This window comes from Anoplopoma fimbria, chromosome 10 (assembly GCF_027596085.1).
Source record: "Anoplopoma fimbria isolate UVic2021 breed Golden Eagle Sablefish chromosome 10, Afim_UVic_2022, whole genome shotgun sequence".
Classification (NCBI taxonomy): Eukaryota; Metazoa; Chordata; class Actinopteri; order Perciformes; family Anoplopomatidae; genus Anoplopoma; species Anoplopoma fimbria.
The window spans coordinates 7,373,523-7,398,279 of NC_072458.1; the positions used below are offsets into that span (position 1 = coordinate 7,373,523).

The window sequence follows — 24,757 nt, forward strand, 5'->3', positions numbered from 1 at the left end:
TCACACACACACACACACACACACACACACACACACACACACACACACACACACACACACACACACACACACACACACACACACACACACACACACACACACACACACACACACACACACACACACACACACATCCATGTATGTATGTAAGAGATGTATGTACGAGCAGATGTGTCGGACACCATTTGTTTAACATTAACTGTTTTTAACTGTTTATGCATGATATAATTATATTATAATTATCATAGAAAAATACTCAAAGACAGACACAAGTCAGTCAATAGGGCTGCGGAAAATGATTATTTTCTAAGGTCATCGATAAAAAGTTTGGTCTTTTAAAATGGCATTTACAATTTCCGAAAGCCCAAGGTAATGTCTTCACATCGCACCCAAAGATATTTATTTTATCATCAAATTGTTGCAACTGAGAAGCTGGAACCAGAAAATGTTGGGCAATTTTGCTTGAAAAACTACTTGGAGGATTGTCAAAATAAATGCTTTACAACTCATTATGTTAAATGCAAGTAACTAATACTTCTACTGATTCTCTATTCTTACATTCATTGAAATGTGTCGGGCATGTATCATATAAACAGACCATAAACAGTGTGATAAAATAAAAATCAATATTTGCCATTTTTAAAAATTTCAGCATCAGTCCAGACATCTACAACTAAGTCAGATGTGCCAATGTTTGACTACACATATGTCACTGAGTGCATCTTCACGGCTTAGAAAAAAACAGAACGTAGGGGAGAGTGCCTTGTCATGTCCGCCAAAAGAGTAGAAAATGAGAGAGGAGGGGAGGTAGAGTAGGTGATGAGGGGGGAGTCATCAGGGCTTGACAGACGGGGGGGACCCCAGAAGGAGACGCACATTGCTGCCTGCTCCTCCTCCCTCCTCATTGTTGGAAAGAGAATGTGTTTTTAAACCTGACCTCAGGGTCACTCACACACACACGCACACACACACACACACACACACACACACACACACACACACACACACACACACACACACACACTTTCTCTCCCTCTGCAGAGCATCTGTCCGCCCGCCTGCTGACATCGAGACCCTTTCGGGTCACTGGGGCCTTTCTTTCTCACAGACACACACCGAGACCCTCCCCATAAACGCGTGCCGTAAATTTATCACTGACACAGATGTGTTCATTGTGCGATCACACACAGCCGTCACATACAAACATCCACGACCAAAGTCTGCCAGACTACAAATTAGCTGTCTATTCTAACACAAAATCTTATTGCCAACCAACAAATTCAAATTTCAGTGCAAATCCCTGCTGCTGTCTGCCCTTTATTTTACAAGACAGACATGACACTTGTATAGATCTTCTCATTTTAGAAAGCAAATAAAGCTATTTTCCAAAATGTCAAACTATTACTCTAACAATGAGATTTGCAGAACTGTGATTCTTCATTGGTGAAAACAACATTAATCACACTCATCTATATATAGTGTGTGTGAAAAATAAAATAAAATAGATGCTCTGGTAAAAGTATCATATTTTCCTATTCATTCTCTCACTCGTCTCCAGTCCCCTAAACTGTGCTGGTTAGTTGGCCAACATTTCATTTCACTCTTGCGGAGTCTTGGACTGCTTCACACTCTGTCAGCCAGGCCAGCCCGGGTCTGACAACACATCAAGTAGCACATTCAGAAAATTGGCTGGAAGGAGGATTCACTTAGAGTAGGGAGCTGCCTATAAACCGAACACTTTGGTTACTTTTATTCATTTAGCAACTCCAGTGGAGCAGATGGGCCACTATGATAGCAGCTGCTGAATGAGGGGAGAGCATCACTTACTCACCCTACCGGGACACCCACATTTTGATCAGAAACCCTCCTATTGAGCTGTTTCTTCAACAGATCTTTCAAAAGGCGAAAGTGAATACTGTTTTTTCAGCAGCCTGACGTATTGCATTGTGTGTACTCCACCTCTGTTTTGATCCCCATTAAAAACTGATTATTCTCACCTTGACTGAATCCAACAGGTCTTTTGGGAAAAAACGCCGCAAACCAACGTCTTTCCTGGAAAGAGAGAGAGAGAGAGAGAGAAAAGGATAGGAAGAGAGCCAAATGATTATTATGCTGTAATTACACTGAGGAATGTTAATTGACAAGCACTTCTGTCTTTATCTGATCTCAGCAGCTTTATTTTTTCCTCTGCAGAGAAATTACCAACAATAGCTACAGATACAGTTTACGCAGGACAGTTAACTGAAGACAAGAAACAGAAAGCTATGACTAAGTGCTGACTATACAGAGCAAGACTCATCTTTTCCTAAGAGACAGGGCTAAGGAAAAACAGAGAGAGTAGAAAAAGAGAGAGAGAGAGAGAGAGAGAGAGAGAGAGAGAGAGAGAGGCGGGGAGGAGTACAAAGAGGGAAACCATAGAGACAAAGAAAGATGTGCAGAGCTAAAACAGGAAGCTAACTAATGATTCAAACTCCTCTAGAGAGAAGACTAAGCACAGGGGGAGGAGGACAGAACGGGTGGAGAGAGAGTAGGGGAGAGGCTGAGAGCTCACATCATCCTATTCCTCCAACAAAGGTCAAATATCAGTCAATTATTATTACATATAGTCGTAAATCATTGACAAAAGTGCTTCCCTGTGGTTGTTTAAACTGTCAGGCTTGCCCTTATCTTAGATTATCCTCCTCTATGGCAAACACATGTGCAGATACTTCTACTTCACTTGGCTGTCCATTTTTATGAGAGGATTAAATATGCTGTTTGTCACCCCTAAAAATGTTATCCCTCTAAATACCAAAGCCATTACAGCGGCAACAGATTGCACAAACACAAAATAAAAAGGCTCTGAAAGATGACACGCTAAGACCACCCCAAAGAACAAGCACAACTAATGAAGGCCCACTGATTAAACATGTTGCATTAGCTCACAAACCACAAGGACTCCAGCCAACTGATCTCAGACATGCACATGTTTAGTGGCTGCATAAGAAGAACCAGCCAGGAGAAAGACAACTGTGTAGAAGTGCAAACAAAACAAACTTGCCTAACATTTTTATACTAATAAAAATCTATTGAGACTATCTCGTTATATACGAGGTAAAGATGGGTGTGTCATTTCCTCATAAATTGTTAATAATCTGTGAGGTTTCCTGGAAAGAACTACATAATTAGTACAAATGATGGGGAAATAGAGACAGTGTTCAATTAGTACACTTCAAGTTAATTCATTCCAATTAATTACTAGCGCAACCTACAGAGTGAACATGTAAAAGAGAAAGCTCTTTCATGGAAACCTCTGGGAAATGAATAAGGGAATTATTCGGAAATTACGGAACCATAAAATCCAAAAGTTGTATTGTTGTCTTTTGCTCTTAAAAGATTACAAAAAAGAAAAAGCAGAGGCGAAAAACAGAGAAATAAAATGGGAGAAGTAACAGACACGACCCAAAATGTATGACCTGAGATCGACCACGGACACTTAACAAGAGCCCCGATGGCCTACTGTCAGCGTGGTGCATTCAAAGCCCTGACAGCACTTTCCCTTTCGCCCTCTTGTTGGTTTAAACTATGCATGACACAACATCTTTTCCCAATCAACAGAGACAGGCAGCGAGGGAGACGTAGAGAAAACAAACAAAGACAGCTAGAACACGGGGGGAAAGCAGACAAAAAAGAAGGATGAGAGTCTAGAGACGAGACTCAGACAGACAGACAGACAGACAGACAGACAGACAGACAGACAGACTGAGAGGACGAAGAAAACAGACAAAGAGTTATTGGTGGAAAGACAGAGGGCATTCTTCTCAGATAATTGGAGAGCTCGTTAGGCTGATGGACAGAAAGAAAGACTTCATTGGAAGAAGGGCAGCTCGTTAGAATGTGGTCATGTTAGAGCCAAAACCTCGTTAAGGCTGAGTTTGTTAATGTTCTTCATCAACATCCATCTAGCAGAGAGATGGTGGTGGATCAACACATGCAGGAAACCAGGGAGCTCACATAGACAGAGCAGCCAAACCCAAACAAATCATCAAGTATTAAAACATTACAAACAATAAAATTGAAGAACGATGTTTAGATGTCCCCAGACATTTGTGCAATTCTCAAACTCTTATTGAAATTCTTTCTATTGTTTTCCACTTATCCAGATTTCTAGGAACTGCATAAGAATCCTCTACTGAAAAAGCAGACTCTGTGTTGCTTTCCTGTTATTTCTGCAAAGTTACAAAACATATTTCCACGTAGAGGAAGGATGTGATGTACTAGAACGTTTGTGAGCTCATGAAGAACATACTTACTCCAATAGTTCATAGTTGGATTTCTTGTCCAGGGCGTTTCCTCTCATCTCTTTGAAGAACCTCCTGGAATTGAAACCAGCAGGACACAGAGAGAGAACAAGGTCAGATACATTTACTGCAGACACACAATTTAAAGTGACTACTTCTTAAATGTGTCCAAAAACTATACAGGATTTATATTTAAGCAGCACAGGGATCCCTGGTATTACTTCACCTACTTCCAAAAAGACAGAGGAGGTCAAAACTTAACCAACATTTGTGGTATGTTGGCAAGAATGAGGAGTGTGCCTGAGAGGCTTGCATAAAGAGTTTTACACAAAAACAACTCATCTAGTGAACCCAACAATTTCAATTGTCAAGGATATTGCTTTAAATTATAGTTTAGGCAAAATAGATGGAATGAATTACGATTGTTTCAAGTTACACATGTTTAATCTACGATTGGAGCAAACTCCTGCTTTTGTTGTAAAAAAAGACAATAGACCTAGAACATAAAGTACTACAGTAGTTTGTAGTACATCGTAGCTTTGAGTTATTCATGCGCAAAGTCCTGAACGAGAACCGCCGTACAGTAGTGTGAGCACATCCCACCTGATTTCTAGACAGCCCAGTTTTAGAGCAACATCTTGTTCCACCTGTTCTCCAATTTCAGTCATGTAGTCATTCTTCACCTGGAGGACACAAATAGGCATCACAAAAATATGTTTATTAACACATTTATTTCTACAAACAACAAATCAGTCAAGCCATCTACCTCACACACACAAATCCGCCCACAGTCATGGTGACCTAGATTAACAACATGCAAACACACGCAGTCCTTCGAGCAGTGCCATATGTCTCAGCTGCTAGATAGCTGCTGGCAGAACATTAAATATGTTTGTGTGCATTTGTGTGTGTGTGTGTGTGTGTGTGTGTGTGTGTGTGTGTGTGTGTGTGTGTGTGTACCTGGTGGTAGAAGTAGTTGAGTGTAGGTTTGTCTTCTGTAAACTGCTGCACAAAGCCCTTTGGAAGATACCGGATCCTTAGCTCATACCTACAGTGGACAAGAAGAAAGGGAGAGTAAACATGTTGTGCAGAGATGCAACAATTACATTTTTTCCAACTTAAAAAGCAAAATAAAGTATTGTACAACAACGTGCAGCTTTTGCATCTACTGGGAAAAACTGTTTGGGATACAGTTTAATGTTTGAGTCGTCTTCCATGTGGTAAAAACGTTAGAATAAAATAAGGATAAGATAAGATAAGATAAGATAAGATAAAATAAGATAATCCTTTATTAGTCCCGCAGCGGGGAAATTTGCAGGATTACAGCAGCAGAGAGGATAGTGCAAACAAGAGACAGAGTAAAAACAAGATCAAAACAAGTATTATAAATAAGTAAACATGTAATCACACAGTAAAGTAAAGAATATTAGTTAAAAAGTAAAAAATTCACAATAACTAAAAAATGGTATATATACAGATAGAATAATTATTGTATAATTATTGTATTGCACAGAGGATAGCTGAGGGTTGTTGGGTCAACTAAATGTACATGATGAAATCAATCACAGAGAAGGCATGATGAAAGAGATCGTAATGAGCAGGAGAAGAAGAGAGAGGATCAGGAGTAGGGAGAGGAAGAGACAGAAGGAGGTGATGAAACGATTGATATGCAAGAATGCAAATAAGGAGACTGATTGCAAGATCAGTGGAGGAGAGACAGACTGAGGCGGAGAGAGTTGTTGACTTAGTCCGACAAAGCCGGCATCTGGTTCTCTCTCTATTTATGTCCACAGTGCAAAAGGTCTCTAACCTCACAATGGCATTAGCAGCAAGAGCGCCACAATCAACGTAATATATACCAGCGCATTAACATCCAAACCAACTCATCCACACACACACAACAGATGGGTCGTACCAACTTTAACGTTGTTTGCGATAAATCTACTCTGCTACTTTGGTGTACAACAAGGCAGACTGCTGAGGCTAGCTGCTTGAGGAGACAGTGACTTTGACTAAATTTACTAGGCAGAATAAGTGACAATTAAGTTTAGAAAACTGGTTATAAAGTGTATCACAGCTTTTCTCAATGTTCTTTCCTCAGGGACCTGCACCTGTCTGCCATAGAATCTCCTGTCAAGCTGCACGACGTCTCATCTTTTGCATCTCAGTGAATAAAATGACAACTACTCTGCCTGGTAACTTTATGACTCGATGATAACATTTATACACCTCTGTTATATCTTATGATTTGTCTTTGCCTGCTGGCTGCCTTAATTAAGGGGCTGTAACAACAGATCCTCCTCTCCATTCATTTACTACGAGGAACGAGGCGAGGAGCATTTGCTTCCGGTTGCAAATTGACGCCTTTTCAAATTTGTTTAGAGTTTAGTCTGATTCAGTTTTGACACCGAAAATCTTGTACTACAAAATCCATTACGTGACGAAACAAAACAAGCAGCAGAGTAGGATGAGGGACACTGCTGATAAGAAGTATAATTTACAAATATGTGCTGTTGTTATTCCACTTGCCACACCAACACTCACAGTTTATGCTCACAACCCTTCCCAAACTGCTTCCTGTTAGCACACGAGTACATTTCACAGAGCAAAATCTGGTCTGACACAACCTTTACAACAACTCTGCCTGCAAGCCAATCAAATCACAGCAAAACAAACAGCTCCGTGTCAAACATGTGCTTTGTTTGCAATAAAAATACACAAAACTTATAACACTCTTCTCTCACCTCCACTCCTCATTTGGTCGTGCCTGGTCATAATTTTCTCTGACGTGGGACACGCCCATATCCGGGTGGAGCCAGTGCACCTGGTCTCTGGATTGGCTGTTGCTGAGACGCAGGCCAAAACAAGACGTCCAGCGCACTTTGTGGATGTCCAGAATCTTCTGGATGATTCCCTGGAAAGAAAGAGTTCAAATTTAATGTGACAGGCTCTTTTCTATCGACTTCCCCTGCACAGTTAAATAAACTTGCATTAAAAGACTCAACACAACTATTATTTAAACAAAAAGTGTACATTCCGCAGATATTACTCTTGGGCTAAATTACAAAGCCTTTCCCCTTTATCATTTGTGGGTCAACACATGTATATCAGTGGAGTGAATGCTAAAAAAAACAAAAACAAAGATGCCCAGTGGACAAAAGCAGCTATCCAGTCCATAGAGAAGTCAGTCTGTCATACCTCAGTGTGCCAACTGTTCTAATGTTTACGTCTGGCATTTTGCATCAGGTCAATGAGGGCATGAGTGTTTGTGTGTGTGTTGGTGAAATTAAGAGATTCAACATGACGTTCCCACCCAAACAAGTTGACAGACATCATACACACACATGCATGATAATGCTCACAGGACCATGTGTGCTGCCAACGCTAGGGGGTCTGACCTAGATACTGAAGGAGAGAGGGAGGTGATACGAGGAGAGGAGATTTGGAATGACGTATCCTGTGCGACCCCTAAAGTTTGAGCAGTGCTAAGTAGTTTTTGCATCATGGGAGTGGATCTAAAAGTAAACACACACGTAAACACACACACACACACACACACACACACACACACACACACACACACACACACACACACACACACACACACACACACACACACACACACACACACACACACACACACACACACACACACACACACACACACACACACAGAGCGTGCCCTGGGGATATGTGTATTTGCTATCAAAATATTCTCATTGTGCTGAGAGTCCCTTATCAGAGCAGACCTTGAACTGAGGACCAAAAGAAGAAATCCACATTTTAAACTACTGCTGGGGGTAAACTGCTACATAAAGTGGCATCAAATGAGCACCAAATATTACTGCTTTGAAAGTTATAATGTTCTGTGTTTTTTTAAAAGATTTAGGCTGAGGATATTCTATATTTGTTCTGGTTGAAAGAATCTGCACTACTACTTTGCTTCAGATTGAAATATCTGAACCTGTGCGATGTATTCTGCTGACAGTGGTAATTTCCTGATTTTTTTCCTCTAGCGCCACCAAAAGGTTGACGTTTTGAGTGAATTCTCACCACACATACATTCAGTACGTGATGGGACGTTAAAGTGCGTGTCTCTTCTTACCCTGACATCGGTCGCATCTCCATATCTGATATTGGAGGACCAGCAGCTGTGTTCAGTGTTGGTCTCGAAGTGATGGAAGACTTTCAGAACCCTGTCCACGGAGCCAGCCATGGATCGGTCCGACGCCCCCCCGCTTAGCCGTGATTTGGCGCCTCCCAGGAGGGCATGGTTCAGGTTGGGGTCCAGGTAGGCCGTCGCCATGGTTTTCCCTGCCGACACTGCTGCTAGGTGTCTGTCATATTCTGGGCAGGAGAAAGGGGTAAAATCAGAACATTGGTGAAATGAGCAAGAATAAGAAGTAGAATCTGAATAGAAGAGTTCAGCCTCTAAGCAAATATTTACTACTGTCTCATGTACACATTCATAGAAGTTAACAACAAATAAACTATTATGTTTATCATCGGTCAATGGAGAATAAATGCCCATAAGAATAACTCCAAGGCCAAGATGATGGCTTCAAATTACGGCTGTAACTAACATTTGCATCACAGATGAATCCGCTGATTTTCCTCTTGATTTATCATTTGATCAATATATTTCCTAATGCTCAAGGTGACATCTTCACATTGCTTGTAATGGGCAACCAACAGTCCAAAACCCAGTGATATTCAGTTTACATCGACATAAAACGGAGAAAAGAAGCAAATGTACACTTTTAACATAATTTTCCCCTCATTTATTTGCTTTGTATGTGTCGTTTAAGGAGCCTCTGTGTGGGATGTCTTAATAGTACCTGACTATGAACAAGGGTGTCCTGAATTATGTTACTACTTATATTAATATTCTCTCTTCTTTTATTGCTTCTGTAACCTTTGTAAAGGGTAAATAATGCATAATTTTAATCTTGTATTCTGTTTTTAGGGTGACTTTGAAACATCTGTCTAGGGACTACAGATGAAAAATAGCCTCTTGGCTAACTCTGGCGCATTTACAGAAATGTTTTATTAATGTGCACTGTCCCTACCAAATAAACCAAAAAGAAGCTAAAAACCAGAGAATGTTTGCCACTTTTGCTTTAAACAATGACATAAACATGTCATCCATTAAAATAATAGTTGCCAATTATATGCATGTCAATCTACTAATCAATCAAAGTTATAATTATGGACTACATGATTTCTCCTCGGTCTCTTTTCTGTCAAATACAAACTGATGCACTTGTAATCTTGTGGACTTGAATCCTGCTCTTACATATTATAAGCTTTGTGCGGCAAATGTCTGTTTGGGATATGACATTCTTTGGCAACATTGTTCTTTGGAGAGAAAAAGATGAAAGACACTGAACAATGAAATACCAGAGAGAGAAATAAGGAGAGAGAGAGAGGTACAGTCAGGGTCAAGGCTCAATGTGTAACCACCTGTGTCTATGAAACAGAGACAATGCACCTCAGGCTGACGTTTTTCCTGAATAAGAAGTCCTGACATTGACACACTTCCTGCAATTTTATCTCGGAATGCCCGACAAGAAATACCTCCTCTATGTATCTCTGTGCAAGACGTGTTTTTGTATATGTGTGTGTGTGTGTGTGTGTGTGTGTGTGTGTGTGTGGTGTGTGTGTGTGTGTGTGTGTGTGTGTGTGTGTGTGTGTGTGTGTGTGTGCTGTTGAAATCAGGACACTGTGTAGAAAAAAAAGATAGTGAGATCGCTTTCACCCTCTCTTTTTCTGCTTCCCTTTAGTCTTGTGCTTCTCCTCCTCTCTCCTCCATTAAAGGAAAATTGATATGTTCTAGCAGGTAATTACACCTGAGAGGAAGAGACGGAGAAAGCATTGACTGAAAAACACACACACACACACACACACACACACACACACACACACACACACACACACACACACACACACACACACACACACACACACACACACACACACACACACACACACACACACACACACACAGAACTCAAAGGAGAGATTGTAGAGTTGTTGAGTTTATCACAGCAAGATAAATATGTACTTCCAGGTTACTTTGCCAATTTCAAATGGTTAAGACTTTTATATTGAAAAATCCCAATGATGGCTTTCAGCACTTTAACATGCATGCTCTCTCTCTCTCACTCTCACACTCACTCACTACTAATGCCGAGCAACGGTAGCTTTGGCTGTACACCAAGTCAGTTCCCATGGAGTCGGATGTCAAACTGTGGAGGGGATTGCTACTCGTGTTTTTTCTGTCTGTGTGTGTGTGTGTGTGTGTGTGTGTGTGTGTGTGTGTGTGTGTGTGTGTGTGTGTGTGTGTGTGTGTGTGTGTGTGTGTGTGTAAAGGAGACGTCATTCGTACCTCTGTCCCAACACATTGAAAAGGGGCTACAGCCGCTCATCACCATGGAAACACATGTCTGTCCCTCCCTGTGTCTGTCTGTACCGAAGACAGATAGACAGCCAGCGGTCTCACAGCCACGCATTACACACAAATACAGACACACACACACACACACACACACACACACACACACACACACACACACACACTGAACTTCTCGTCTACAGAAGCTACATAAATAAACACATACACGAAGTTCCTGACACAACTGCAAGAACACACTCAAATTTCCCAAACACTACGGCACACACACACACACACACACACACACACTCTCTCTGTCTCCAATGTAGAAATCTTTGTCTCCCACTTTTGTCAACAGCTTCGTTAGCAAACAGCTTCATCCAGAGGGGTAAATCTCAATTTTCTGGTCCGTTGACACTTTGTATAGAGTGTGAAGATATAAAAAAAACACAGGGAAAATGTAAAAAAAAAAAAAAGAATCCTCTTCTTTGTTTTTCTTCTTAATCCTTTCCTGTTATCCACAGTTGCACAAGTCAAGAAAGATCCCCAGAGATGTAGCATTAGCTTCATCCACAAACTTCTTTTCAGCCCACTTCTGCTCCTCCGTGGCCCCTCTCTGATGACAATTCACTGTTTGTTTTTTTGCCCAATTTCTGCTCCATGCCTGCACTCCATAGTTACACAGTTGCCCTGGAAGAGTCAAGCGTCCGTTGCTCGCTAGAGGATTCGGGATATTTCACTCAGTAGAGTCCCTGTGATGGTGAGTAGACTGCCCCTTCAGCAAAAGTTCAGAGGCAAATCCAACTTGTGCTCCGTTGATCAATGGACGTTCAGTTAGATAGCGGTCGCAGAGAGAAGGAGAGACAAGCACTCTGTTCAGTCATAAACAAACAGAAAGTTAACCTCTTCTCTTGGAAAAAGAAAAAGAGAGAAAAAGAGTGAGCCTATAAAACAAAGGAAACAAAACAGTGGGACAAAGAGAGCGAGCAGAGAGAGAGAGAGAGAGAGAGAGAGGGAAGTGCAGCAATTGTTTCAGGAAGAATTGGAAGAAAAAGAGGACATGGCAGCCCCACTGAAATAGGTTGAGTGGGGAATGAGAGAGATTGAGAGAGAGAGAGAGCTTCTGGAGGAGCAGGAGGAGCTAGAAACTATTAATATGCTAATCTTGCTAGTTTTCAATGGAAAAAAAAAAAACCTCCCACTTCTGTTTATGAAGCTGACCTCAGATCAGCCCTCATTTTGCACCAATTTTGCTACCATCGCCAATGCAAGCAATGCAAGACAAGAGAAGAACATTTTTGGAGAAAATCTCTATTCACCTACTCTAAAATACTACCACAGACATCTAAAGTGTTTCAATACCTAAAGATAGAAGCAAAAAACAAAACACAAAAGACACCCAGGACAAAAACAGTAATCATACCACTTGAGATCTCTATCATCTATCATTAAAGCTGAATATCTCCACTGTCCATACTGTACTAATACATAATAAGCATATCTAAATCTAAAGGCAAACTGCAACCATCCCCTGAACTCTTCTCTTTCTTGCTGATCAAAATTGCCATCTTAGCAAACACAAAATATTGTTGATGGAAAATAAATAAACACTCCTCAAGACAATGGAGGAGAAAAAAAGGAGCATTTTTGCCAACACAGCCGTTGCCCTGGCTGTGCCCAGCATGTAAACTAGCAGCTGCTAGCAACATGCCAACCAATCCACTTCCACACACAACAAGGTCTCAATCAATCACACTTCATACTGCACATTCAAAGTCACTCGGCCTGTACTTTTTTTGGGGGGGGAACCATCCTCCCTCTAGCTCTCAGAGTGCTCGGGGTGCTGCCCTGGAGGCTCATCTCCAAGGCAACGTGCCTACAATACACTGCGAGCGAGTGGCACCTATCACCGCCAGTGACCAGATGCCAGCCTCCATTCGTCAAATGGACATTTATATGGCCGAACACATCAACTGAAGAACTGAACCGACCTTAATGAGTTACTGAGAACACACAAATAAAAAACGCACGCAGCAATGTGAAATCTTAATGGTACCTTGTGTGTGTGTGTGTGTGTGTGTGTGTGTGTGTGTGTGTGTGTGTGTGTGTGTGTGTGTGTGTTGTGTTGTTTGAGAGTGTGCCTGCACGTGTGTGTTTCCTATAATGTGTGCTCCATCTCAGGCATTGGCCTTTGTTATGAAAATCTGGTGGGAGCAGGGGGGTTTAGTAGGGTGTGCGTGTGTGTGTGTGTGTGTGTGTGTGTGTGTGTGTGTGTGTGTGTGTGTGTGTGTGTGTGTGTGTGTGTGTGTGTGTGTGTGTGTGTGTGTGGACTATTGAAAGCCTTTTGTCAGAGGGCCGGATGTCGCCATGAATGGGAAGCGCTCTTTTGGGACTGCTCCAAATTCTCTCTCCATCTCTATCAGTATCTCGCTGTGTGTTAATGAACACATAATTGTTTTAGCAGGGGAGCGAAACACAATACCCACCATCTACTAAATGCAAATACAAATTCAAAGATGCAGGGTAAACCTCAGAACTGTAATAGCTACTTTGATGTGTCCTTGCATATGTGTTATTAGAGAACAATCAAAGTGTTCCCACACATGCCATGAAGTTAAATTTCAATTACAAATGTATTTAACTCATAAATTCAAACTGTGTTTTTCTGCGTGTAATCCACATCACTCCTCACTCTACTAGATTACTATTTTGGCGCCAACATTGACGGAACTATATGGAACAATAAAACGTGTTTTTTTCATACCTGTGTGTCAACGTCCCTTTAACTGCTTACAGTGTCAATTTTATAGCTCCCCCTATTCATTTGTAATACTGTAATGAGGTTTTAATTAAGTTCGATTGTTCTCAAAACACACACACTTTACAGTGTCAAATAAAAAACATGTATGTGTCGATAATATTTGCAGGGCCTTTATGTCATTGTTTTATGTTGTTTTCCTTCTGTATATGTAAGTTTTTAATGTTGATTTATATTATTTATAGTGTGCTATAAGTTGTTGTACTGGTTTCATATCATTTGAAAAAGAATAAAACACAAAAAAAGTTTAAAGTGATCGTTATTTTATTTTTTTCATTTTAATTTTATTTGCACATGTACTTAAAATGCATCCCCTCTGGACTTGCTTATAAAACCAATAAACAGCTAAATAAGTGGTCCAATGAAAAGGTAATACCTACGGAGTGATTATACTGATGATACACCTTAAAGTTGTCACCTAAGACATGAAGGAATGAAATGAAAACAAAAGAGTCTTTAAATTAAGCTCACAAAAGCACAAAAACACCAGTACACACACTGGAATTACCCCTGAAAAAACATCCTGTAACACTTTGCTTCTGTACTGACTATTCCATTGTTATTCTCTTGCTTCCTCACAGCTGAGAACAAATGGGAATTGCAGGACACTGGCAACTTAATTCATCCGCTGGCCAGCGAGGCCTTCCGGCAGTGCGTGATGGCATGACGCACACATATACTTCACTGCTTATTCTATTAAAGTAATAGTAAATGAAAATATTAATCATACCCTCAGGTGGTTTGGAGATTCAGTTATCTTCAAAGAGCATATAATGTCTCTGGTATCTACAGTGTGAAGATCAGTCACACAGTCCTAACTAACACAATGTTCACACTCTCCCTCACCCGTCTGCACTAATTAGACCAACACACCCACACACACACATAGATATGCCCACTCTGTGTTGGTTTTTCTCTCTTGTTTCTCACACATGCATGCATGCATGCACGCACGCACACACACACACAAACACACCATGACTCATAAATATGTGCAATTAGTGTTTCTTCGCACAAACGCTAAAACAACACATGCACCTATTTTCATTACACATGTGCAGTCTATAAGCTTCCCTCCAATGTTGACACATGATGGCACTTTGCTTCTTTTTTCCGGTTCCAGTAAATGAAAGTGACCTTCTATTTTTGTCTACAGAGGGCCTTTAGGTCAAAGCGTGTTCAGACTTTTTGATAATTTGAAAGGCAATTTAAACCATTTTTTTTTTTTAAACATGAAAAGTGGTATTTGGTGGAATTTTCCCTCAATATACTTAAGTATAGAGGATGGAGTAAACATGTAATCAGATCACATCCAAATTAAAAGTAGGCTCAGCCGTCATGGCATTGGCTTAGTCGTCATCACATTTAACTTGAAAGTAAGGTCACATGATGACAACCAAGCCAATGACATGTCAACTGAGCCAACTTTAATTTATCGATGAAAACATGGTTCAAAGCTGGAAAGTGGTCGATGTGTTAAGATTGATTTATCAAACTAGTCCCAAGGTCATTGAATGGAGTTTCAAACTAATACTCCTCATTCGTCCCCCATTAAGGACCCCTTGTGGTGACCTCACCACACCTGAGCGTACAAACATGAGGGTAAGCAACTCACCTGTGTAGTAGACAATCCTGGAAATATCTGAAAGACAAACACATAAATAACATAGAGTTAGCTGGTTGGTTTAATTATGAGCAAATTAATAAATAAATAAATCATCATGTCAGAAAAAAAATGAAGCTTAAGTGTATTAAGTTCCACAGCAGGTGTTCTCAGATCAGTTACTGAATGTGAATAACAGAGGGATAGCGGGGCCTGCTGCTTGGCTTCAATCAATATCCTGTTGAAAAGTCAAGAGGATATTATAATTGATTTTTAAAAAAATAAAAAATATATATATATCACATTGTTACATGATTTACTCCCACGCGGCATATGATGAAGCTCTATTGGTTGATCTCACTAGCCAAGTGGAAAATGTTCATGGTTTCATGGTTAGCAGCTGTGAGATGAGGACAGTAACTGTGCTTCGGGTCGGTCCACCTTGTTGTTGGGTAAACTACAGGATGACGTGATTGTACTTTTGAAGGGTGCAGAGTTTTAATCCTTGTAGAATTTTGAACACAACAGTATAAATACAGTACACAGTGTTAAGGCTAGAACTTGCTTCTCGGCAAATGTGCACGCTTTTTTTCTTCAGAGACGCTCACATGGCTGTTGAACGTATGTATATATTGATTATGATGTTAACCAGTTTTCTGTTTTTGTATATCAGTTTGCTTGATATTCACGTCCCGTCATCTGATTGTACGCTGAAAGTAAAATGAACAGTCTTAACAGTCTAATCCTGTACGTTTGTTTTATGTGTTTTAAATGGTTTTTTTGGTATCTCGTTTGAAATGCTCTTATTGCTGCTGTCTTGGCCAGGGTTCCCTTGGAAAAGAGATTGTCTAATTTCAATGGGACTTACCCGGTAAAATAATAATAATAAAATACTCCTACTATTATCATTAGGAAGCTCGGCGTACTACACTACATCGATACTACAGCTCCCAAAGTCCCACAGGAAGCCCATGAGGAGCCTTTTGAGAACTTGACGCCCAGACCTATCACACCCAGTTAGAGCAGTGATATGACGGTGTGCAGGAAGAGGTCAGGAGGATAAGTGCCTAAGTGCATAGACACCCTGATATGTACACACAAGCACTGGGTAAGCATGCGCACACACAAACACACACACACACACTCTCACACACAAACACAACACACACACACACACACACAAACACAGGATGAAATGACAGCAGGGTCGTCAACAAAAATGATGTAATGGTGAGAAAACCCACATCCCAAAAGGAAATAGCAGAAAGGTGACTCATGGTATGTGTGTTTTATCAATAAACCCTTTGAAATATGAAACCAGGACACTACAGTTAGTGTGTGTGTGGTAGTGGGATTCAAATACAGCATTATTGCAGTAAGACAACTTTTGACAACCCCCCTCCCCCAATATTATCTCAATCGCACATAACATGCTCAGAGAACTGCTTAGCTTCACTCTTTGCAAGCACATTGTAAGTCATAAAAAGTGATACTTTCCAGTTTATCTGACAACTTGCTTCATGTAAATTCATCCCTTCTTAGAAACATTTACAACAAGCTCTGACTATTGGCCTATTTCAAATGGCGCCATGACAAGTAAGATCACGTTAAAAGTGTCTAAGTCTTTATCTCCTAGAGGAAAACTCATTTATTTTGACTTAGTCTGCAGGGAAGTCAGAATGCAAGTACAGTCAGCCAGCTGCCCCCAAAATATGCTGGCTTTTGTAAGACTTATTTGTATTTTCAAGCACAATATTTCCTCTCATCTCATGTTAAAATGGATTACCCTTTTGATGACGCTTAAAATGGACCGTGATAAACCGATCTGGAGCTGCTTCAGTCTCAAAGTGTCTATAATGACATTCACAGTAGATCAATCTGAACCCTGCACACCCAATCTGTCCCACGGAGGCTCTGGCTGACTATTTGTCTTTCCCTGTCTCTCCCGTAAGCGTTCAATGTACGTTAAGTGCTATGTAGCCTGACATCTTCAGCCAAACTGGTGTTGCAGTCTAGACAAAAAAAACCCAGAGGAGACGGTGGCGTTTTAATGTCTGAGCAACAAGATTAGCCTGCACTTGGAGAGCTCGGGAAAGAAATTGACGTCTTTATACAAATAATTAGCTTAAACACTTTGTGTTTTATCAGTAGTGATGCTGTGTTGAAAAAAAGAGTTAACTCTAGCTAGCTATGTGATTTTTGTCTTTACTGCATATCCCGCAGGAGTGCTAGCATGGTGCAAATTACATACCAGTCTGTTTAACAGCCCCCAGTGCACATATATCAAAGAGGTCCATGAGTATCTCACACACACACTTGGCCTGTAGACTGGCAGGCGGCCCAAAACACCTGCTCTTCAAGCTGTCCTCAAGATCCACACACACACAGGAGAGGAGCAAGTATGTATTTTTCAGATCTATGGAGAAATACTGCGCAACATTTTGTGTTGTTGAAGGTATATCCATAAAGAATGCCTTTTCAGTAGCTCCTACTATCCTGCTGTTGGTTTGTGATCTGTACAAGCTATTGTGGAGGAGTGAATGCAAAATATAGAGAAGAGATCAGGCAGCCCAAAATAAGTCAGTCTTATGCCAAAAAACGAACACTTCCCCCTCAGAGTTATAGCTCTGTTTGATGAAAAAGAAAGAACACAGAATCTTACCATAATTCTTAAAATTCAGGTTTGAATTTTTTGCATTTGTTTTATACTTGTTGACAATTTAGTGGCATTTCCACAAATGGAAACAAAGCTGTCAACCGCCATCTCACATGCAAATCTACACACAGACACACTGTTGAAAGTCACCATGTCTGCAAGCTGTGTATAATTGTACTTTAATCACAGTTTTATTTGGTAACTGTAATTAGACAGAACAATCAAGAGTGAGTCTGCTATGCAATGGTGTCTAAAATACTTTGTTGCAGCTAGTGACGGAAACAGTCACAAATGAAAGACAATACCCTCTTAAACTGAGAGATTAAAAAGTTATTTTGTGTTATGCATGTGACATTAATATTAAATGAATATAAAAACAAGAGAAGGAAAAAGTGTGCACAGAAGAAGAACAAATTTCCATCATCAAAATGAAATGAGCAGCAGTGTTTTTAACAACCCAAGCGGCTGTTCTTCATCACTTCTTTTTAACGAGAGCTTCGATTTAATCTGTATGTTTGTATCCAAAATGCCGTGTTTATGGTCCAGACGTTGTAGATTCACTTTGCGTTGCTCTGGATATACATGTAAAATAGAAAGGCTGAAGCAGCTGATGACCGCCAACAACAGCTGTTAGGAAAAGACAGGGGGAAAAAAAGTTTAAAAAAGAAATTTAACAAAACTATGTGCAGCTCAACTCAACAGTGAAATATCAAACTGACTGGGGAGGAACAGCCAGATGTTCTTTTTCCAACAAAAAATGAAACAGAATGAAACCAAATCAACCTGATGAGAGCAGTCAGTTGTTCTGCCCCGTTGCTCTATGTCTAATGGTTAAAGTGTGTGTGTGTGTGTGTGTGTGTGTGTGTGTGTGTGTGTGTGTGTGTGTGTGTGTGTGTGTGTGTGTGTGTGTGTGTGTGTGTGTGTGTGTGTGTGTGTGTGTGTGTGTGTGTGTGACCCTATGGACAATGGGGCGTTACTGGAGCGTGCAGTCTTAACGACGCAACTACAGGACCCCTAAGGCACCAACCACACCTGCCAGTCACACTAACATACAAATTCATAAAATCAAACACAGAATTTTTTTTGTCCTTGAAAATATATTTTACAGGGACGGGTTTTGAGCACAGTTTTGACTTTGAAAGTGACACATAATGTGCTTAATAATTCTTTCTTATTGATGACAAATCAGTGTTTTTCACTGATTTTAGCACTTTTGCATTTTCTCATTATTCACATTCAGATAAACATCAAGCAATTATTCAAAACCCATCACACAGACACCATATAAAATATATTACACACACACACACACACACACACACACACACACACACACACACACACACACACACCTGCAACATAATAAGGTCAAGTAAACGCATGACTGCTCATACACATTTATCTGCAAAAGCGCATACACGGTGACACACACATTCGCTCAAGTGTGTGTAGTTCAGGTGCAGCGATAAAGCCGACAGGCCAAGTGGAGCAGCGCGCATGCTAATGCATCACACTCCGGCCAGACACACGGTGTATAATTCATCGCAGCACATTTAGGACGAATGAACTGCTGAGATAGTAAAAGCGCTAAATTACTATATTTTTTTATTATACCAGTATCTGGTTTTTTTATGATAAATCAAAACACATATGACATCAATGACCCACTGAAATGCAGTCCCTGTTGTAGGTTTCAGCATATTTTTACAAGTGCATTGAAAACGTGTTTTTTGAATAACATCAAATGGAACATTAAATATTGAATTCTTTTTTCATTTTGTATGAGAGGAAACACTAGGGAACTGGTTTTACAAGCCTAAAGAATGAATACCCAATCCTGATTGGCCAATGAAAGCAAATCATTACTGACTTAGCTCCATGCTCAGGCTAATATATGTATAATTAATTATGATCAAACGGGTAACGACCCTTTTATTTCTTATTCTTCTCCTCTTGGGATGAAGGTGGTTTTCCGTTATATGGATAAGAAAATATGATGATTTATTTATGGAATCACATTGTGGTGGAATCATATATTGAGATATCGTGATACACAATTACGTTGTCTAAATTGATCATTATAACCACATAACTTAATTTCTCAGAAAATCTGTTCATTTTGTACTTAAGTACTTAATTAAATGTGAAGAACTTTTTCATTTACAGTATAAAAAATACAGGCTTTACCATGTGTTTATTTCAAATAGACTATTTATTTATTGAATTATTAGAAAACCTGACATATTGTGATACATATTGTTATAGAGATATGAAATTATCTTTATCAGGATAGAAGATTTTGACCTCTTCTGCATTTTTTTAATCTGATGAACCTCTTTATAATTTCGTCATCTGAGGAAGTGTCGGCTAAAATTGTTAAATGCAACATCAGGTAAAGGTGCAGCTTCCTGTGTGTGTGTGTGTGTGTGTGTGTGTGTGTGTGTGTGTGTGTGTGTGTGTGTGTGTGTGTGTGTGTGTGTGTGTGTGTGTGTGTGTGTGTGTGTGGCTATGCTTCTTGTTTAGCAAATTTCCATCAATTATGAACCAAGATCGAAATATTAAAACATGAAAATATAAAATATAGATGATTTAACCTAGAAACAAAAAGCTACAGGGGGATTGTTACTTCATGCCAACATTTACATACACCCACACACACACACATAAATGTACACAGAACACACTGAAATGCATACCAACACCCACACATGGAGCCATGTGTGCAAAACACACTGCATAAGGATGCACACATGTATTCAAACACAACCCACTAATTTGACACACATATCATCTCACACATACTGCTTCCCACGCACACGCACACACACACACACACACACACACACACACACACACACACACACACACACAGCGCTAAGCCCCTTCACTGCACATGTACACGCCAAGTTGAAGCCTCCTACATACAGTCAACCAAACACTTACATCTCCTTTTTTTCCACATACAAACACGATCTTTTGCTATAAGGGTGGCAGATGGTGAACTAACAGAATAAAATAATATTTGGGTAAATGCTGGAATGGTGTCAGTTAGGGCTGAAAGTATTTTAACTTTCATTAATGTTTCATCCGCAATTTATTACCTCAATTTCTCAATCAGTTGTCAGAGAATAATAGGAAAATAATGCCTGTCTCAATTTCCAAGAGCCAAAGTTAACAACGTCAAATACCTTGACTGGTAAAAATCCAAATAGGCTTAATTTTAAATACAGAGAAACAACAAAAGTAATACATTCGAGAAACTGAAGCCTGAAATGTTTGGTATATAAGAAATTACTGAAACGATGAATCAGTTATCAAAATTGTCAATTGACTAATTAACAAACCATTTTAAAGTCTTCCCTCTCCTTCTCCTTGACCTCATCGTAATAGTGACTAATGCAAAACTACATTTATCAACAACCTTATCTAGAATACCACTTCCTCCACCTCCTCATTATCATCATCATTATTATTATTATTATTATTATAACTACCATAAAACTTCACTTCTCATCAATACTGTAAGTCAGACAGTAAAAAAAACAAAAGTAACAACCTCACTAGAACTAAACCCTCCTGATACATACAGTTCAGATACACGCACATACAAACGTGTTTGCCACACACACAATAAACTCAATCATTTTGACCTAACCGGCTACAAAATGAAAACACAAAAAGGTGGTTTATGCTCATTCATATATTTTCTAAAAACACATGCTGGACATATTTTACACATGCTTAAACACACAAGTGCAGTGCACACGCATGCAACCACCCACTCACACATACAGACCAATGTTTGTTTTTACAATCTTACCATGGTATAGTCCTTCCATTTAAAGTCCCAAAGAGAAGAGAAGTGAAGAGAAGTGAAGAGAGTAACCCCCCCTGACAGACAGCTAAATTGGGAAAAGCCCAAATCCCAGGCTTCTGTGGTCTCTGGGCTGTGTTGAGAGGTGCTAGCCAGCTAACTCAGTAATGATGGCTAATGTCGGCTTAATCTTACAACCCAGCCTCCCCCTCCTCCCTCCACTACTACTACTGCTAGTACACTGACACTCAGATGCACAGTGGCATGAGTGGGAGTAGAGAAGGGGAGGGAGGAGGGAAGGAGGGGGAGAGAGAGAGAGAGAAGAGAGAGAGGGCTAGTAGGCGGCTTATGGCTGTGAAAGGGGGGGTGGGAGATGCAAGGAAGAAACAGGAGAAAGGAGGAGGGGGGGTGTCTTTGTCTCCCAGGGGAGGGATGGAGGGGTAGAGAGGGAGCCAGATGTACAGGACTCAGAGGGAAAGCAGGAGAGGGGAGAGAAATGATGCAAGAACTTCCCGAAAAGTAGTGAGGAAAAAGTGAAGTAAGAAGGCATTAAAGACAGAAATAACAACAAAACAAAATGGGGGGGGGGGGGAAAGAAAGTGAGGAGGAAATAATAGAGGGAGAAAATACAAAGCTGAGGATAACATACGAGAGAAAGAGAGAGAGAGAAGAGGGAGAGCTGTGCTGCCTTTGGCTATTCTGCCTCTCGATCACAAACGCACCCCTGAGGAGCTGCTCAGTTTAGTCATAATGCAATATTCTCAGCTCAACGTTGTCCTACAGAAACCATCAATCTAAGAACAAAAACAGACGCAGGGCATAACAGTCAACTGTTCCACTGACTTTGTTTGGTGAGGGCTGAACATGTAATCCAATTATGGTGAAATCAAATCACATGCAGGGTTACGGAGGGAAGTGAACCCACACTGCACTAATATTTTGAGACAGAATAGTTCCCTCGCCCTATAACCTTAAATCATGACAACCTAGTACTTAATAAGTTCATTAAAGAATACATGATAGTTGAAAAATACTGAAAATAAGTTGTAGGAATATGATGTTTGCTTCTTGCAGACCCTTGCAAATACAAATAGTATACCCTTTTGCTGTAGTTTGTACACCTCATAGCCTCATTACAGAATTTCACCCCACATTTGAAGTTTATTTTGCATAATATATGCAGCAGATTCATTATGTACATCAAATTGTCAAGACTAATAATAATTATCATAGTGTGTAGCGAAAGTATTAGAAGAAATTATGTCAGCCACGGTCAGCAATCTCTGGCATTTTGGGGTATTTTCAAGTGTTTAGCTTATACCCAGACTCATGAAACTGATTCTAAAAGAGTAAAGATGGGAGACAATGTTGGTTGACGATATAAAAACACAGGTTAAAATGTGTTCAAGAGATGTCATTTGATAGAAAAGCAAGGCAACAGTGAGACGGACAAGACGAGAGTCGCTGAGGAGTAAAGCAGATTAATGGGCCACTGGATTAGTAGGCCAAGATGTCACACATACACACCCCTACTATCCTCTGCCTCTCATTTAGAGGGTGGATCTAAGCTCTGCCCCTCATATCCCTGCTGGAGGAGATGGTGTGTGAACATCGCCCTCTAGTGGTAATGCATTTTTTAAGCGATGTGGTCTGGGAGCAACCTCTGCTGCTGTCACAACGCGTGGTTGGTCCTTAAATATTTAGGATTAATGTGATTCTCTACTCTACCTGAACATCAACCATGAATTAAAGCAGCTCCTTGTACACCTAGGAGTTACACTTTGGGAAAGTAAACAAATTAAGTAAAAATCCTCCGTTTTTGTTTGGTTCCTTCTAAACTTCAAAATGCTGGAACTATTTCACTTCATAAATGATCACATCAGCTTGAAACAGCAAGAAAAAAAGTTATGATTGAAATTAATTATTATTTTTAAATCAGCCTGTGCCAGTTTTCTTGTGTTTGCCATTGCTGACATTTATATTACATTACATTACATTACAGTCATTTAGCAGACGCTTTTATCCAAAGCGACTTACAATCAGTAGTATATTACATATCATTCACCCATTCACACACTGATGACAGGCTACCATGCAAGGTGCCACCATCAGACTCTAACTAACATTCATCATCCAGTCCACACCGATGGCAAGACTTCATGTTAAAATACTTTAAAAACACGAAAAACATTTTAGCAGACTAATAGAGACAGACAGGGAGAGGAAGACAGACACGCCTCCAGACTATTCTTCAATGAAGCTTTGTTACAAGAGACTCCCTGTTGGTGACTAATAACACACACACACTGAGGCATTATACCCACGTCTGACCTCAGCTAAACTAGTTTATGGTGGCACACCAGTTAATATGTGTGTGATGTCATACCTATGGCTCGTATCCAGGTGTTTCACTGCTGATCTGTGGGTGCATGTGTGTTTCCCTGCGTTCTATTATGACTGCAGTTGTGTGTGTGTGTGTGTGTGTGTGTGTGTGTGTGTGTGTGTGTGTGTGTGTGTGTGTGGCTGTGCATGAATCTAGAGAAGAGATGAGGTCATATGATTGGTCAAGCAGACACCAATGTCTGCTTGGTCTCGTTCTCTCTCGTTCTCTCTCTCTCTCTCTTTCTTTCTTTTGCTCAGTAAAGAACCTGGCTTGTGCAACTTAAACGCTTTATGTCTAGTTTTAACCAGTAAAGAAGTCCCTCAATACTAATACACAACCAACAATACATTTAGATTTTCTTCCTTGCCTTTAAATATTGCGAGTAGTATCTGGCTGGATACCGTACATTTTCAGCCACCATAAAGGTTATGCAACACTATTGATTTTGGATTTAAAAACATGAGCATTTTTACTTTTGCATTAATTCCATTTGGAATTGCTGTTAGCATGTTTTATCATGTGTAATCAACACATTACATTGTGTTTGTATAATGCGTACAAAAAATGAAAGTGTAAAAAGGACACATTTCCATGGAACTACTGAAGACTGTTGTGAAGTTGTTGCGCCCAGCCAAGAAATAATTCATCCAATAAAACCCACAAAGTTGTAAGTGTGAGTTTTTGTAGGACTGACACACATGCGATATAACATGTTAGTTTATAGTACCAGCACTTTTATGTGCTGGTACTCTGAACAGAGCCAGTCTGTCTGTTTCCCCATTATCAGACTTTAGCTCTTCTAATCATCT

At 40.2% G+C, this 24,757-nt stretch overlaps 1 protein-coding gene across 1 annotated transcript in view; it reads right to left on the minus strand.

Moving 5' to 3' along the window:
- The window catches only part of ptk2aa (protein tyrosine kinase 2aa), a 61,034-nt gene that overhangs the window by 30,322 nt on the left and 5,955 nt on the right, over positions 1-24,757 (minus strand). The window contains exons 2-8 of the mRNA XM_054606192.1: positions 15,108-15,134; positions 8,386-8,627; positions 7,025-7,194; positions 5,241-5,328; positions 4,884-4,963; positions 4,293-4,355; positions 1,998-2,052 (exon numbers count right to left, since the gene is read on the minus strand). Coding sequence (XP_054462167.1) covers positions 1,998-2,052; positions 4,293-4,355; positions 4,884-4,963; positions 5,241-5,328; positions 7,025-7,194; positions 8,386-8,586 — 657 coding nt within the window. The 5' untranslated portion in view covers positions 8,587-8,627; positions 15,108-15,134. The remainder of the gene's footprint in view (positions 1-1,997; positions 2,053-4,292; positions 4,356-4,883; positions 4,964-5,240; positions 5,329-7,024; positions 7,195-8,385; positions 8,628-15,107; positions 15,135-24,757) is intronic.